General features: G+C 43.0%; 1 protein-coding gene across 3 annotated transcripts in view; it reads left to right on the forward strand.

Moving 5' to 3' along the window:
- The window catches only part of NPTN (neuroplastin), a 65,817-nt gene that overhangs the window by 36,186 nt on the left and 11,510 nt on the right, over nt 1-18,121 (forward strand). For all 3 annotated transcript variants that reach the window (XM_014849728.3, XM_070498383.1, XM_070498390.1), the window contains 3 exons: nt 2,214-2,385; nt 5,697-5,791; nt 16,286-16,419. In XM_014849728.3, coding sequence (XP_014705214.2) covers nt 2,214-2,385; nt 5,697-5,791; nt 16,286-16,419 — 401 coding nt within the window. The remainder of the gene's footprint in view (nt 1-2,213; nt 2,386-5,696; nt 5,792-16,285; nt 16,420-18,121) is intronic.

Below are 18,121 nucleotides of genomic sequence, written 5' to 3' on the forward strand. Positions count from 1 at the left end.
ATCTCCCTGAGCTGCAGTGGTCATTTGCTTCGCCACAGGTAAGAGTAGCCTTCACTTTGGCCTCCTTGTATTTAAGCAACTGGAAGCTCTTGGCCTCATCATTCTCAGAGTTCACCCTTTCTCAGTGCAGTCTGAGAGGAAGAACCAGAAGGAGAGTCCCAAATGGGACAGAAAATGAAATTGGATAATAAAAATTCAGTAAAAACCTAAAAGTGTGTTTGGGTTTTAATGTTGCCTTTATATTTTTTAATTTCTGTGGAGTACTGGTTCTCTCTTTTTCTCTTTTGATTTTGCTTGATTTTGATTTTTCTTGGAATTGTGATGCTTTCTGCTGATGGTGTGTGTGCGCCTTCCATTGCAGGGTTTGCAGCCGTTCTACTCGACTTAAGGCCCAGGGATTTGGCTTCTGTCCACTGTGTTTTGGAAACCATGGGACACCACTGCGCTAACGTGTTTACATGCATCTGCTTCTGTCTTAGTGGCTGCTATGCCTCCATTATCTGTACATAGAGACCCTGTTTGATGTTACCGATAAGGACCAGTGCTGAATGGAAGAAGATAACCACTATCCTTTTGCCAGAGTTGGAAAATAGTGAGAACCAATTTAATTGAGCAAACTTGAGGATTTGCTTTATTTATCACAAGTTTCTTTGATGATATGAGCTTTACAATCAAATGTAACATTGATCGGGAGGTCCCTGGGCATTACATTTTTTAGTTGTCCCATGACTTCTCCGTCCTCTGCCTCCTCCCTGCACAATGAACATTGCTTAGTTCTGGTGGAGGGAGGGAATTCTGTCCTCAAGAATTAAGAGTCAGCGCTATACTGCATAAAATGGTGGTAGGGAGCTGCCACAGAGCTGCGGACAGGAAGTAGCCAGGTGCAGGGAAATGGGAAGTCAGTCAAGCATTTCTGAGAAAGAACTGGGGAAAAAAAGCAAATACCTGTAATTGTGGATGGGAAAAGATGGCTAGATTAGACTTCACATAAAAATGTTTGACCAAAATAGAAAAAGAACTAAGCCTGGGCAAAGATTAAAGATAATAACAATAAAAATAACAGCAAAAGACAGCAAACAGAAACATCTTGACTTTAATATAGTGATGGAATTCAAAGTGCTTTAAGGATGAACCTTCCAGGAATGATGTAGTGTGTCTTAAAAAAATTTCTGCTCAATGTGTTATAATATTTGACTCAAATATATTATTTTGTAAATACCTAACTAATGATCCCAGGTTATCTAAGCCCAGGATAGAACCAGAAAATTTAAGTATCTAACTTGCCCTAAGGTGGAAGGTGTGTGGGGAATGTTTTGGGGTTGGGGGGGGCCGGGGATAGAGAATTTAGTCAAATATGTTTTCCAGGCCCAGCTTTGTCACTAATAATAATTATGGCCTTGCACAAGTCATTTTAACCTTTCTAGCTCTTAAAGAGTGGGATTCAGTGAACTTTAAGGGCCTTTTGGCTCTAAAATTTTAGGAGCCCATGATACCAACACATATTGCATTCTAGTTATAATTGTATTATCTCAGAATGGAATGTGTTTTAAAGTGCAGTTCTGAAAAAAACTCTTATTTGGGGAATAACTATGGGCTGTAGAGAAGAACTGACAGTTCCTTAAGAATTTGGAAAATGCAATAGATTTTCAACATGAAATTTGCTTTTGGGCTCTACACTGTCTTTTTCTGCATAATTAATGGCCATGGCTGGTTTGCTGTGGGTTTGTCAGATTTAAATGTGGGAAAAGCCATACATGCATTATCTAATTATAGCTATTACTGTTCCAAGTCCTAGTGACTCCATAGGGAGTTTATTAGTTATATAAATGATACTGCCTTTGTCTTCAGAACTGCAAGGTGGAGCCTGGTTTTCTAATTGAAGCTGAATTGGTTGGTGCTTCTTATATCATAAAACAGTGGTATTCAGAAGCGTAAGTGGATTGTTGCCAGTACAAGCACCCGTAATACTCCCATTCTTTTCACATCTAGGCCTGCTGGTCATCAGGCTGTTGTCTGCGCTAGTGGTCATTTGCTTATAATCATTGTTTTTCCTTTCTTGACTTCCTCCAAAGTGGTAGAGTGAAATTCCTCATGTGGTCCTGTCTGCCCTCCCTCTTATTCTAGTCTCCCCATCCTACCCCATCCAACTCTCAGGCCAGGGCTGCAGAAAATGGAAGGCAATGGCTCCCTATCATTGTGCACTCTTATTACAGAGCCGAGGATTGTCACCAGTGAAGAGGTTATTATTCGGGAAACCTCTGCTCTCCCTGTCACCCTGCAGTGTAACCTCACCTCCAGCTCTCACACCCTTACCTACAGCTACTGGACAAAGAATGGAGTAGAACTGACTGCCACTCGTAAGAATGCCAGCAACATGGAATACAGGTGAGAGAGCTTAGCAGCTCCTGGTAAGATGGGATGGGGAGGGTGGCTGAACTTCCATGACGTTCATAATCCATAATTATGCTATGTGGGAGAGACATGAGATGTATATGGTCCTCCTCTGCAGAGTCTAATCTAGTATATCTGGGGTAAGGCCCAGGAATCTTTAAAAAAGATTCCTAAATGATTCTAATGAGCAGCCAGGTTTGGGAGCAATAGATGTTCCTATCACTGTGGTAATAGTTAAACTGAGGGCATAGAGAGTGATTTGCTCAGTGTAATAATGCTAGTCCTTAGAAAAGTCACAGTTAGAATGTAGGTCTCTTGACTTAATCCAGTGATTTGAGGAATCAGATTTGAAATCTGCTTTAGGACTCTTATAGAACAAGATCACCATAAGTGATCTTGTCACGGGGTAGATTTGCTAGTGAATTACCTTTTAGAGGTGTTTAATATGACCATAACCTGATCAGAACCTGATACAGGGCTCTTCAGTGATCTGGAATAAGGATGATAGCCTGGAAATACTGTTGATGAAAGGGGGATATTTGCTGGCTGAAGTTACCTGGAACCCAAAGATTTGGTGCTTTTTTGGAATATCTCGAACACCTGACACTCACCTTTCAGAATAGTTTGTTCTCGGTTGAAAACTGATCTGGAAAAGAATCGGCTAATGCTGCTTGGCGGGACAATGCAGTACAAAGAAATTGTGCACTGGAGTGAGACCAGGAAAACTTGCGTCCCCAGTAGTAGCAAGGACATTATGCATTATTTTGCAGAATTGAGATCTTTTTGTACCCCGTATCTAATTGATCCACGTTAATTTCTGGATCCTTCTCCGTTTTTTGGAAAAGGAAATTAACACTCAAAAGTAATAACTCTTGATTGCTTTCATGGCCAAATACTACATCTAAGAAGTTTCCGAAGCAAGGATATATCCCAGGTCTCCTGACTTTGTAGCATCTAGGTCATTGGTTTTTTTCTGCTGGACCATCCCATTAGTAAGTTAATTTGTCTCCACTGTAGTTTCTTCTGATATAAAATTGGAAATACAGTCTCAGCTATATCCTCATAGTTTAGAAAAGGTTAATCAGATAGAGATGTTAGGTGGAGTAAAAGGCATTTTTCTTAGTCTGTCCATTAGTTTTACACAGTTGTTTTTTTCTAAACCTCTTTTAAGGTATCAGACATCCAGTCCTGTTTCTCTTGGGTCTCGTACTGTGTCACCCACAAAGCTTTGAACTGTAACTTCATAAACTCTGAGCCTGACTTTGTAAAATGCCTCATCCCCTCTTTTTTCTCAGCTTATTTGAATTTCTCCTGAGGTGTTCTGCTTTGTCACAGTTTTTCAGGGAATCCATGTTCTCCCACATTTTGTATAACAACTGATGAGTCCCTTGGGCCACCTAATAAGTCAGCCATGGAGCCAGTCCCACCCTGCTTCTGCTTAGCCTGTAGCGGACATTTTTCAATTGCTTCCCAAAAGCTGGTCGAAGGGGATGTTGTGGGGGAGAGTTGAGCCCGGTAGGCATGACCTCAAGCTTGGGAGTCATCTTCCCATGTCTTCTCAAGGAACTTAGAGACCAGTCTAAGCCCTGAAGATGTAATTGCTGCTGCTTCTCCAAACTCTGGAACATTTGCTAAGAGCAGCTGACTTGTATCTGTTTTCCTATTGGGAGCATATTGATTTAAGAGGAGGCACTTGTGTCAAATTGAGAAGACTCTTGACTGTCCTTTTAGAATATTATGCTACCATGGATTTGCTGAGACAGCCCTGGGGAGGGATGTCTCTCTCCTGCCCTATAGTCTCTTAACCCGTGTTTCTTTTTTGGGGATGAACAGTAAGATAGATAAATGTGTTGGGCTGGTCAGCGGTCAAGGTTGGGAGTTTTTCTCAGGCATTAACTAGTGCAGTGGAGATTTCACCATCACAAGTATCATATTTTAACCACTGAGCAAAAGATCAGGAGCTGTATAATGTTTATCCTCTGATCTGGAGGCTGTTGTTTCTCTGTTTTCTGTAATTCCACAACAGCCTTTCTGCACATGCTTGGGGTGCGGGGGGCGTATGTAGGCTAGAGTGTATTGAGCTGATAGGAAACTGGTCCTCAGGGGCAAGAAAACCTTTCGGGGTCACCTTGTGGGATTCAGAGGAAGTGTTGTTCTGGCCATCCACACTTCTTACAGTCCTTTCTGTCTCTCTGCTTAACTTGGTCTGGGTCTGTGCACAGCTGTCCACTCTGAGTTGGGTTCATTCAGTCATTTGTTTGTTCATTCCCCTACTATATTCCAGGTACCAGGCTATGTGCTGGGTATAGAATTGTGCACCAAATAAACAGTGCCTATCCACATAGAACTTAGTCTGTTGGGAAAACGGACATGTATCAGTTAATCACATAAATATATAATTACATGTTGTGATACATACTGTGAAGAATTATAGTATGAGAGAGAATGCCAGGGAGGGAGCTGTCACTTAGATTGAGGGTGGGAGGAAGTGACATGTAAGCTAAGACCAATGGAAAAGGAGTTAGGGTAAGAGTGATGGGAAGAGCATTCTCTATAAAGGAACATCTCGTGTCAAGGTTTTGAGGTAGCGACAACCTAAGCACATCGAAAAACTGAAAAGAGACCAGCAGAGCTGGAAAGTGGCTGAGGCGAGGCTGGGAAGGTAGGAGGTGCCGGACCATGCAGGGCCCTGGAGTGGTAGCTGCACCTAGAAACCGTGAAAGTTCAGCTGCATCTCTGTGGCTGATGCTCTGATGGCAGGTGTTTTGTTTTTCCCTTTTTTTTTTAAAACTATCCCTGGGTCCTGTTAGTGAATAGACTTATTGAAAGGTATGCTACTAAAATACAGGGTAGGAAGAACAGGATGCCAAAACAAGGTCTTTAGGGAAGCACAGAAAAAGGGTTGCTTTTTTCCTGCTCTTAATTATATGCCTGGAACCACCACGTGAGCAAGAAGTTTTTAGTCACAACTCCATCCTCTATGTCTGAATATAGATTATAGTACTTTGTACAGCCCTCAGTCTTGATTACTTGTTTTGTAGTTTATTTCTCTCAATAGACTGGAGTACCCTAAGGTTAGGGACCATGTATCATTCCATCTTGTATTCCTGGCACCCAGTAAGGAGTAAAGCATTTACTTTGGGATACACAGAAGGAGGTTTTTGCTTTTAGTTAGGAGGAGGTGAGTTGCATTCAGGGACATGATTTGGAGAGCAGGGTCCCTGGTTGCCCCTTTGATTCTCCTTTTGTTGTATATTTTGACTGTTCCCGGCTTCCTCACTTGATTTTTCTTCTCATCTCTGCAGGATCAATAAGCCGAGAGCCGAGGATTCAGGCGAATACCACTGTGTATATCACTTTGTCAGTGCTCCTAAAGCAAATGCCACCATTGAAGTGAAAGGTACAACCCAACAGAGGCTGCGGTGTGAGCCTCACACTCTCCTTCTGAGACACTACCTTGGTCTGGACTCCCAGTCTTCAAGCTCTTCTTGTTTCCATTGTGGGATGCGATATTACGTCATGGTTAGGACTCCAGGCTCAGGCGCTCAGCTGCCTAGGTTTAAATCCTAACCTCCTCATCTACTAGCTGTGTGACCGTGGCGAGTTCTTAATTTCGCTATGCTTCCATTACCTCATTTGTCAAACCTACTTCATGAGTTTCTTAGGAGGATTCAATAAGTTAATATAGTGGGTTGAACCCTATGAAATTGCTGTTTTTGTATGTTAAAAATGTTTGAATGTTGGCAGCTTCATATGGTTCACCCTTATGTAAAGCTCCTAGAACAGTGCCTTACAAGTTTTATTACATAGGTCTCTCCAGTGGGCCAGCAGGATTTGGCAAAGTACAGTATGCAGTGTGCATAAATTACTTGTGGATACTTCATTATAATATAATATAAATAATTCATTAGAATTTTAATAGAAACTCAGAGTGCATGGCATATTAAAGCTGAGGCTGTAGCTGAAAGTTCAAGAAAGGCTAACAGAACTAGAAGAGTTGGAGCTACCTGACATCATTAATCCCAGCTTTCCTGTGTTATTTCAAAGAAGCAGCTGAGACCCAGAAAAGTGAAACCACCACCTCTGTGTCACACAGTGAGTTTGCGGCAGAGACAGCACAGAAGCTGGGTCTTGACTCCCAGTTTTTCCATTTTATAAAATGACCTTGGGGAGGCAGGGCTGCTGCTTGAGGTCAGACTGAAGAGGTGAGGGTTTTTTCTTCCCCAGTCTTTGCTTAGGAGGGACACAAACTTGTTCTTTAAATTTATAGGGTGATCCCTAGAAGATAGAAGGATAAATTTAGGAAGTGGTAAGAGCTTATGTAGTAGGTATTCAGATCTTCCTTAAAATATTTGGAAAACTGAAAACTCAGGTTCAAGAAAGGCTTAGATACACATTTAGAGTTTCTTTTCTATGGTGTTATTAAAGGAAATAGTGTTTTGGTGACACAGCCCTAACTTGTGAGTTGATGTAAGCACGGCCAGTGCCTCCTCTGGCTGCCAGATTGAATTCTAAATGACTGAAGAGGGGAGTCACAGGGGCATCGTTATAGTCCATACAGGCCAGAGAACCTGGGATTTGATTAATTCATTGGCTTTTCTTGGAGAGATCTGGGTTTATCTGTGTTTCTGAAGAATGCCACATTTGTTGAACATGAGGATAAAAATGTGAGAAGGCATTTTCTCTGAGCCAGCCAAGGGCCTTTCCTCCTCTGGGTGAGCTGAGCTATGTGGGGACACATTTCACTTCTCCATATGAGACCTGAGGCCCTGCAGCATTTCAGGCTGATCCTTTGCCACAAAGTCCAAGTGCAGAGGCAACAGGCTGGGTGTGGGAGGGAAAGTGTTGTGTCTAGTTAATGGTCCTCTCCAAGCCTAAAGGATAATTACATACAATTCCAAGTCCTGACTAGCTGTAATTGTATTGATTTGGGGTTAATGATTTCTAAGCAGCATTTCCACGAGTGGGAACAGAGGTCGTTTTTCTCTTGGTTTGGCTGCTTGAGAAGATGGGGTTCAGTGGCCCCAAAGGCATCTTTCCTTACATTCTCTTTAGCATCTGTGAAGTAGTGCTCTGGAGGGACAGAGAATAAGAGGCTGCTGGCAGGACTGCTTTCAGAGGGAGTTACCACCTGCATGGTACCTGACCATAGTGAAGGTGCGTACGGTGTGCACTGCTGCATTCTCTCAGTACTGCAGCCCCTGTGAGGACGATTGGGCACGTCATAATATCCTGGTTTTAAAGAAGTAGACCTTAAGAGAATTCTGTTTTATCTAATCCTAAAACGTATTCTGTGACTAACTTGCACAGATATGTTAGTCTTTCAGGAAAATTTATAAGAAATTCTAGTCTTTCTTCCCTCTCTCCTCTAACACGTGGATAGAAAACAGCTGAACACTTAATGTCTTCCAGGTTACGGATAGTTTAGTCTGGTGAAGACTGAACATTTGGCTTTTTCTGTATAAGCTGAAAAAGGTCTGCCATAGGCCCACGATCCTTTAAGCTAGCCCTCACTTGTGGTTGGGGTAGACAGCTGCCTTGATTTAGAATGGTGTGTGTTTGTGTGTTATTCCCAAAGCATTTTCATATAAACTTTGATTTTATTTCCATTTTATTTGCCTCTAGGATGAGGTAGGAGACAGTTATATTTTTACAGCAATAATGATTTGAAAAATCTGCTGAGTGATAGGTAAGAAATGGTTGTACTCAAGAACAGAGAAATTCAGGGGATTCAGGGAACCTAAGGACCTCTGCTGAAAAGAGTCTCTGAGAATCTTCATTTGTGGTTTTTACTCAGTCTGCATTTCAGAGCAATGTAATTCAGACCATACATACGTATTTCTTTAGGACCTCTTTTACACTCAGTCCTTTTCTTCCCCATCTGGCTTTTCCTGCAGCTCTGCGCTTCCCTGGGGTGTTGTTTGGGCTCAGCGCTATGGGGAGTGAAGGACTTAGACTATCTGGGGACTGGGTCTCATATGTCCAATTACCAAATCTTGAGTTACTTGTGGTGTACAAAAGAAAAGAGGGCTGAAGGAGTCAGAGCGAGGGACAGGTGTCTGGGAACAGGCCTGAGGTGGCAGTGCTTTTCCACCCCAGCTTGTAGATCCCTGTCAAGAAAGGAATTTTAAGAATGGTAGTACCTGCATGTAATGGGGAAGGCCTTGCATCTGAAGTAGGGGTTTTTTTCTTTCTCTTTTTTTAGAGGACAGGGGTGAGGCACAGCATAAACAGGAAGATACTATTACTCTTTCGGGTTACATTTCTTACATCTTTGGCAGGTGACCTGAGCAGATGCTAGAGGCAGAAGATGGAGCAGGGCTGGCCAGGGGAGAGGAAAGAGCAATGCCTAGACATTAGTGGGACCTCTGCTCCAGAGCCTGGCCTTTCTGGGGGTCCACTTAGATAACTCTGGGGAGCCATCCTTTCTTCAGGTTTTTGACTCTTCAGAGGTTGTGTCTTCTAGAGACTCCACACCTTATCATAGAGCAGTTGTGAATAAATAGGTCTTGAATTTTCTATCCCTATAATTCTTCAACCTTACTCCCTTACTCCCTCCCTCTTCCCCTTTCTTCCTTTTCTAAATTTAAAAGTGCTCATAAAAAAGCAAATTAAAAATTTCTGTGTAATTTACAAAGTTAAAAGAGAAAATCTCTATCATGACTCCCAAACCCTATCCTCATCCCTCAACCATTTTTATTAATCCAAGAAACAAGGTGTTGGAGTTTTATTGCTGTTTTTAGAAAGCCTTTTGGTGGCCATCCAGTCCTCTGCAGTACACATGCCACTGCCTCTTGTGAAAGGTACATCCCAGCCCCAGGAGGTTTGGGTATTGCCTCTCATGAGGCCCATCATTATCTTTCCCTGTTTATTGGGCATTTCAAATGAATTTCAGTCTTGGTGGCTGCAGGAGCCAAGATTGATCATGTTTTTCTCCTGCCTACTTCCTAGCTTGCTTTCTTTCTATTTGAGGATTATGACTAAATGTTAGGATTTCTATAAGTAACCTTACCCTGCATCCCTGTTTCCTGCTCTGTCGCATGGCCTTACAAGTGGTGTATCAAAGTTCAAACCTGCCAAGATGGGGACTGTATGGTAATGATGACAAATATCATTATTAAGAATAATAATACACGTCACATTTGTACAGCACTTTGAGCTTGTGGAACATTTTCATGATCATTTATTTGTTTGATAGGCAGCTGGTTTGACAGGTGAAGAAGCTTAGAGGTTGTGACATCCTTTAGGTCAGAGCTGATGTCAAACCTGTTTCTGACTCAGAATTTCCCCTACTTGAAGAGTCTTTGAAAGCATAATAATAATATCTTGAAGCTGCTAGAACATTCTGAACATCAACCTTAGCCCAAAAACCACACCTGTGCTTTTTTTCCTCTCCAGGGTGCTACCCTGACCTTCCTTAATAAGAATAAGAAAAGCTAACATTATTGCATGCTTACTGTGTCCCAGGCACTGTGCCAGGTGCATTACTTGTTCCTTTCCTCTCCTTTAGTCTTCAGAACTCTCTGAGGTCAATGCTATTATTATCGCCACTTTCCAGGTGAGAAAATTGAGGTTCAAGGGAATTAAATGACTTGCCCAGTTTAACAGAGTTAACCAGTGGACCCAGAGTTCTCACCCAGGCACTCTGGCGCCGAAGCCTGTCCTCGTGAGCACTAAGCCCTGTTGCTGTGCTCAGTATAGAACAACTAAAAAGTCTTGGACTGCGAGTTAGAAGAAATGGGTTCTAATCCTGGCCCTGTCATTAAACTTGCTGGGACCCTGACCAGTCACTTTCCTTCCTTGGGCCTCAGCTTCCCCAAGTGTATGATGAAGTAGGATGAGATAGATGGTCTTTAAGGTTCTGCAAGGCCCTAACAGTCTGTGATTCCCTTATATGGACACAGATGAGAGGTTGGGTTATTGAAAGAAATGATTTCTAACCTCCTTTTCCTAGGGGTAGTGACTGTCAGCTTCTCAACTTTGAGAATGTCACCCCATTGTCCCCCACACCTCCACTCACTCATCTCCCTGTCTTGTAGGACGCTCCCTCCTTGTAGTCCCCTGATCTCAAACTCCAGTGCCAGGAAAGGTGTTGGAGCAGTGGGTCTCAGCCTTGATTTAATGTCTATGAAATGTATCCTGGGCATCAGGCTTATTAAAAGCACTCCAGGTGATTATCGTGTACAGCCAAGGTGAAAATCTCTGTCTTAGAGGAGACTTCGGTGCCTCCTACTTAGTGGTTTCACCTGCAGGAAAGGGAAAAGCCTCATCTGCGGAAGGCAGCACAAGTCAGACTGCTCTTGTCTTCACAACCAGTGATGAATCTGCTCTTTGTAGAGAATGCTTATTGAGCCAAAAGCCAACATCTTCCTGCTTCCATCTTGACCAATCTCATATTGCTTCTTGGGCTTAGCCCTTCGCTAGCAGTAAATCTTAACTCTCCTGTTTCAGCCAAGCCTTTGTTTTGCCTACAGCAAAGATAAGGTGTGTCTGGAATGTGATATACTGCATAAAGGAAGCAAAGAGTGCAGTATGTTTACTTGGAAACAGCCCACTCATTGGCAACACCTTTAAGGATGGAGTTTCTTTGAAAATGAGTTGCAAGGTTATGAATTTGCTTTGAAAAATGAGCACCAAATAAGCAGTCCATGTAAGAGGCCCCATGCTTTGATCCCTTTCTGAGCGCTGTTGTGTTTAACATCAGCTTCAGCTGAACATGCCTCCATTGCCTAAGTTAAAACTTGCTCAGCTGCCAGCCTGGCAGAGACGCTGGATGCTTTGCTCTAAGCGCAGGCGGGTCAGGCAACAGAGTACTGAGGAACATGCATTTGTCCTCAGCCAAAGGCCCAGATAACGAAATTGGGTCAGGTATTGTTGTGTAACTAAGACTTTTTTGGAACCCCTGCACTGCCATTCATTAGGATACTGGAAGGATAGCTGTTAACTAATGTGATGAGAGTATGTGCCTAACAAGGCCAGAGTGTGAGTTCATTCCTAAGTGAGTCTGTGATCTCTTTTAATGGTCTCTTTGTTACTTCCTTGCCATGTCTACCCCTCACTCTTGCTACCCAGTCTGTGCCTCCCTGAGAGGGTAAAGGGAAGTAAGCAGTATGTGCTCTGGCAGACTTCTCAGCCCTACCTTCAAACCAAAAGGATCTGGTTAAGCAGTTCCTTATTAAATGGCAAGCCCATATAAGGTGAAGCACCTTAACCAATATAAATAGGCCATGAATCAATATAATTTGTCAGCATCTGACCTGATTAAACCTTATTAGAGTCACAAACAAAAGTCATGTTTATATCAACAGGGAGAGAACATGTAATAATCAGTATCTCTTTGATTTCGTAGAACTCATAACGCCTGAGTTTAAGCCTAGCCTTTCCTTTCTCTGACTCAATTTAACTCTTTATTTTTGACCCGACCTCCAGTCATGTGCTAGATTGATATAGAGGTGTAATTTAATTCTCACAAGACCTCTGTGAAGTATATGGGTATTATTCCCATTTTACAAAAGTAAATACTGAAACTCAAAAGATCTTAAATGACTTGCCTTAGGTTACTCAGTTAGTAAGTAAGAGTCTCAGTAGAGCCCAGATTTCTCTGACTTCAAGTCCAAAGCTCTTTTCTTTATGCTGTAGCATATGGAGTAAACTCTGACAGGTGACTCAGCCCACCTCAGGTCTAGAGTGTTCTAGTACATCTACAAGCAAAGATAACATTTGGGCAGTTTGCTATGCGGTTACCAATAATACGTGTTGTATGTTTTTATTTTCCTGGACTCTGTCTAGTTTGGTTTATTTTCCCTTCTGTACGGTAAAGTACAGGAAGCATGGCCTCTGGAGACAGACAGCCCTGACTTTGGATTCTTCCTTTACCATTTACTAGCAATTTAATTTTAGGTGTTAAATAACTTTTGCAAACTTGAGTTTTCCAATCTATAAAAATGGGATAATGTCTGCTTCATCTGGTACTTATATTTGTTATCTACTGCTGCTTAATAAATTACCGTAAAACTTAGTGGCTTAAAACAGCAAACACTTACTACCTCATAGTTCCTGTGGGTCAGGAATTAGGAGCAGATTAGTGGGGTGGTTCTGGCTCAGGGTCTGTCCAAGCTGTTGGCTGGGACTGCAGTCATCTGAAAGCTTGACTGGGGCTGGAGGATCTGTTTCGCAGATGGCTGCCTCACATGGCTGTTGGCAGAAGACTTTACTTCCTCACTTCGTGGGCCTCTCCGTAGGCTGAGTGTCCTCCTAGCGTGGTAGCTGACCTTCCCCAGAGTGTGTGATCTGAGGGAGAGAGCAAGGAGAAAGACACATTGTCTTTTGTGAACTAGTTTCCAAAGCTGCACATCTCTACTTCTGCTTTATTTTCTTCATTAGAATTGAGTCCCGGAGGCCAGCCCACTCTCAGGGACTGAAATCAGGCACCACTTCTTGAAGGGAAGAATATCAAAGAATTTGTGGACTATTTCAAACTACCACAGGTGGACTCTGAGCCCTACGGGGCCCCTTCTCTGACCTCTGTTGACTTGTGCTCTGAGAGCCTGGTTACCTTTCTTGTTGTGATCCTCTGTCCTGCTCAGCTGGTGGGGCAGGAACAGGCTTTCTGATTGAACAGCTACCGTAAAGGATAGAGAGAAGTGAAAACACTTTTCAGTGACCCAAAGGCTAAAGCAGTAGTTGTTGTAGTCACTGCCTATGAGGGTAGAGTGATGTGGCTTGGGTTAATTTCCTCTCCCAGTACATAGTGATACTTCCACCATCCCAAGGGTAAATAATCAGGGCCTTTTTCTTTTGAGCACATTAGGTAGAGGGGATATTCCTAAGCTTCATTTATTAATCTTTGCTAAGTTGAGGAGAAAGCAGCAATAGATCTAACCATCAAAAAAACTTTCTCATAGGCTGACACTGTGTAAACATGGCCAGCAAAGTGTGGTGGTGGTTAGCTAAGTTACTAGATATTCTCTGCACGTAGTAGCCTTGAAGGCCATGTTCACATCTGTAAATAGAAGCCTCTGTAGAATACTGAAGTAGATGAATGAAAAGGGGAAGCGGTGTTCTTCTAAACACCAAGGCAGGAGTGAAGACCATCTGTACCTCTCTCCACAGGTCTTGGCCTTCAGTCTGTGTTCTTTCAGAATAGCAACTTTTTAGGGGCTGTAGAGCCATAAACCATCTCAACTTTTAGCTTTCTAGATGGTTCTAATGTATAATTTTGGGGATGAGTCCTCAAGGCAAAAGCTGATGGTACTGAATTACGGTACTGTTGGAATTAGTCAGATAACTGGGCCAGAGTGGGTATTCTCTGTGGGGCAAAGGAGAAGGAAAATGGAAAAATATATCACATGGATTTCTGAAATTTGTGTCTTCACCCTGGACTACTCCCCTGAGCTTTAGACTTGATAGTCAACTGCCTACTTGACAGCTTTACTTGGATGTTAAAGAAGTATCAAACTTAACGTATCCTAACCTTTGAACTCTCTGTTTTTATTATCACTATTGCTCCATCCACAAACACAACAAGACAAAACAAAAAAAACCCATCTTGACTCATCTGTAGTCTTCCTCATCTTAGTAACTGGCAACTCCATTCTTCTAGTTACTCAGGCCAAAAGCCTTGGCGTCATCTTTGACTCCATTTTCTCTCATGTCCCACATCCAGTCCATTAACAAATATATTAACTCAACCTATAAAATATATCCAAGATCTCACTTCTCCTGCTACTGCCCTCTTGCAAGCCAGTCTCTCCCTTGCCTGGATGACTCTAACAGCTTCCTGATTGGTCTTGCTTCCACAGTTGTCTCTCTGCAGTTGTTATTCACACAGTAGCCAGAGGGAGCCTGTTGAAACGTACGATCGTTTTATACCTGCACTTAGTGCTCACCAGCGGCTTCCCAGAGGACTCGGAGTAAATGCCAGAGTCGTTTCAGTGGCCTACAAAGTCCCATCTGATCTGGGTTCCATTTCTCTCCGATTTCATCTCCTACCACCTTCCCCTTCCTCACTGTGTTTCATCCAAGCTCCTCCATGCTGTTCCTGTATGTAACAGGCAAACTTCTGCCTCAAGGCTTTGGCTTTTCCATCAACTTGGAGTGTTCTTCCTGCAGATATAAGCGTGGCCTTACTTCCTTATTTTCTTCATGACTGTGCTATAATTCACCTCATCAGAGAAGGCCTCCCCCTACCACTCGGTGACATGAAGGGTGCTCAAAAAATGTTTGTCAGATGAATGAAACACAATTAGAGGCAAAACGTAGTAGCTCTTCTGCTTGCTGTGCTCCCCGCTGCCTCATGGTGGTGTTCAGTGTATGGCCATGGAGGTCATTCCTTGGAGTGCTTAAGATGGTCCTTAATATTCATTGACTGAATGAAGAAAGCTCTGAGGAAGGGTGACCATGTCAACCAGTAGGCCTGAGAAGTGACTGAGTGGGCTGTGGGAGAAATCTGGCCTTTGGGAACAAAATGGAGTCAGCCTGACCCACTCCCTTCTGTAATGAGGAATTTCGCCTGAAAAAGAAAAAGACATTTCCTTTATAACATCCTATCTAGAAAACACCTCTCACTGAGTAGTACTAAGCAGGTCTCAGTTTGGCGGGCAGTGGGTATAGAGAGAGCTTGTGGCCTTGTTCATTCCATTCCTGTCCAGGTGCCTCTAGAGGTGGCGTGGGAAGTATAGTCTGAAAGTAGCAGATCTTCGGATTATTTTTAAGCCAAGAAAAGTCAAGCCAATCAGGGGGAGCATGGGACCAGCCCATGATATGATGCAGTTGTACAGGTTTTACAGTCTCAAAATGAATGTTCTGACATCTTATTTATCTATCCACGGACACTGGATATAAGCAGGGGCTAGAATTATCTCCATTTGATACTGGGTATAGAACTGAAACACAGAACAGTTAAAGAGCCAGCAAAACTAGAATGTGGACCAGTCCTATTGATTCTCTTTCCTTCTTGGCCAACAAAGTGACATCTGGCCTACTTTGAGTTTTATTGCTGTCAGATTACTGTAACTCATGAGGTATGGGGGAAAATATAGTTAAGATCAAAGAAGGCCAAATTCAAACAATTTGTCCCATCTCAGGCTTCTTGGATCCTTGAAACTTAGCTAATTTTTAAACCACAGGTACTGTTTATTTCTCCCTAAGTGGTCCCTAAAAGCAGAGAAGACCAACGGCCTCTAGCATGTCTAGAAGTTCCCCACAGGATTGGGTCATTGAGATTACTGCGAATGAGGTGTCCAGGCCAGATTCTTAAGCTGTTAATAACATCTCTTGGGACACTAGTTGAATTTCCTTTATTCCTTTCTTCCCCTTGTGAAGACCAGTTTGCTGGATTCCCTCTTTCTTGGGAGAGCCTTCACCATTGATATTCATCAGACAGCTTTTCTGGGCATTCATTGTTTTTACATATCTCGCAGTAGGACTTGATTTTCGGTCTTTGATCTCGGGGATCTCTCATTTCCTTGAGGGAATATATGACATTTGACATAATCCATAATGACGTTAGTGCGGGCGTTTTAAGAAGAAAACCATGACTGGTAGAGGAGATGATAATAGCTTCTGTTTGCATTTTCTTTAAAGGATGGCTTAATTTAGGGCACCAGAGCCTGTGCCCTCTTCTGGTAGGTTGATGAACCACCTACATTATTAGTAGAACTTCATATATAGTAATCCTGATATCTGCTAGGGGCTTTAGTGGGCAGGAGATAGGGGATGGGGTTGGTTCCGTTGCTCTGTTTTGACCTTAAATGCATGTTGTCAAAACTGAGTATGAGGGTGGACCTAAAGACTGACTATATTAGAAGTAGGGCTCTGAGCCAATAGGTAGGGCCTTTATATCCTGTTCAGAGTAGGCCTCCATAGTAACTGTGTTCAACACGCTTTCTCACAGCTGCTCCTGACATCACTGGCCATAAACGGAGTGAAAACAAGAATGAAGGGCAGGATGCCATGATGTACTGCAAGTCAGTTGGCTACCCCCACCCAGAGTGGATATGGAGCAAGAAGGAGAACGGTATGCCCATGGTGAGTAGGAGGCAGCCCTGGTTCTCTATACCTCGGTCTCTGGTTGCTGCAGTTTCTCCTGGGGAGGTCCAGACATCTAAACCAGCTGCTGCAACCTGCCGTGCTGGCATGCCTCGGGTCACCCTTTCTGAAGCCGTGAACGATCATATCGTGTCTCTGGAGGTGACTGACAGTCTCTGTCCAGCATGGAATCCCGGTACACGATTGGTTAAAGCTGTCTGTCTGGTAGGAGAGTAGACTGCTTGCCTTTAAGATAGGACACTGAAAGAGCTAACCCCAGTCTTAAACTTTTACTATTATTTTAGTCCATTTGTCCTAAAGAAAATATTGTTCTTGAAGTGGTCTTAATGCACCTTTCTTGTTTTCTGGGAAGATAAGGCAATGAGAGCAATTATTAGTATATTCCTGGAGTGCAGGAAGTGCTGATTAGGAATTGAGGCAACCTGATGAGCCCGAGGGTGGCCTTAGACATTGGCAACCTGACAGTATCTGCTCCAGAAAAGGTCAAAAACATCTTTTCCAGTATGGGATGAATCATGACGGTGTTGGGAGAGTCAAAGCTTTAGACTCTCACCTTCTCTCTGATTTAATGACAGTTGACCAGTCTCCTTTTCTGTCAGAGGGGGTGTCCCCAGGCCGTATCTACCCAGCAGTATACTTTTCAGGCATCCTCTGATTGTCAGTCTTCAGACTCAGAAAGGATCCCACAGATCATCACTGCAGCTTCTTTGGAAAGGTTACGTATTAACCAGGGTTCATTAGTGGCAAAGCTAAGGGTGAAATCCAGTTTTTTTATTCAAGCCCCTTATTCTTCCCACTCCATAAGCTCTCAACAATAACATGTCAAGTAGTGATTAGGACTCTACGTAAACAATGACGACCAGATTTCAGAAACTCGTAAGGGAGCAGGATAGGAATGGAGAGGTGAAGGTACTGTGTTGAGTATTTTCAGAGTAGGCCCTGAAAGATCAACAAACTTTTCATTTCTAAGGTGCTGGCAAGGAAATGCCTATTTCTCTCTGTTGGTCCCTGGGTAGCAGGGCCCTTGAGCTTTTGCCAAAGCAGCTTGGGATTCTTCAGTGGATGTTTTCATCTCTTCCGTTCTTCTCATGTCTGCGAACTCTCATATTCTGTTGTATTTTGAAAAACATTAAAAATCAAAGATTACTACTTTTCTTTTGCTTTCAAGCTATATATCATTTGGGAGACAGAAAAATTTTAACGAAAGAGGGATGGGTAAAAGCAAAGCTATTTCTAGTTTGATGCCTTTGAAAACCAGTCTGTTGAACAGCCTAAACTTGGTTGAGTACTGAGATAAAATACTTTCAATTTTTTCTAGACACTGATTTCTGCACTTCTCTAACTTCTTTTTCTAGACAGATCCTGTAGCTTTCTAGGAGCTGTTTGTTGTAAGGAGTTTAGTGCAGTGCAGAATTTCAGTTGTGTCTCGTCCCCTCTCCCATAGCCTGCAGGGGTGCAGAGGATTGTGCTTGTTCTTTATTCTTGGTTGGGTGGGAAGAGGGGACAAGTATCACTCATCTGACTTTTCTTGTCGTCCGCTCTTGGTGGTTGCTGCTTCTGTGGCCTCAACTGACTGGCCTCTTTGTGGCAGGTGTTCAGATGCTGGATCTTGTGGGAGCTTGTGTGAGTTTTTTAGGAGACCAGTTCTCGGATAGGAGAGATCCACTCTGAGTGGACCTCT

Source organism: Equus asinus, chromosome 2, assembly GCF_041296235.1.
Source record: "Equus asinus isolate D_3611 breed Donkey chromosome 2, EquAss-T2T_v2, whole genome shotgun sequence".
Taxonomy (NCBI): domain Eukaryota; kingdom Metazoa; phylum Chordata; class Mammalia; order Perissodactyla; family Equidae; genus Equus; species Equus asinus.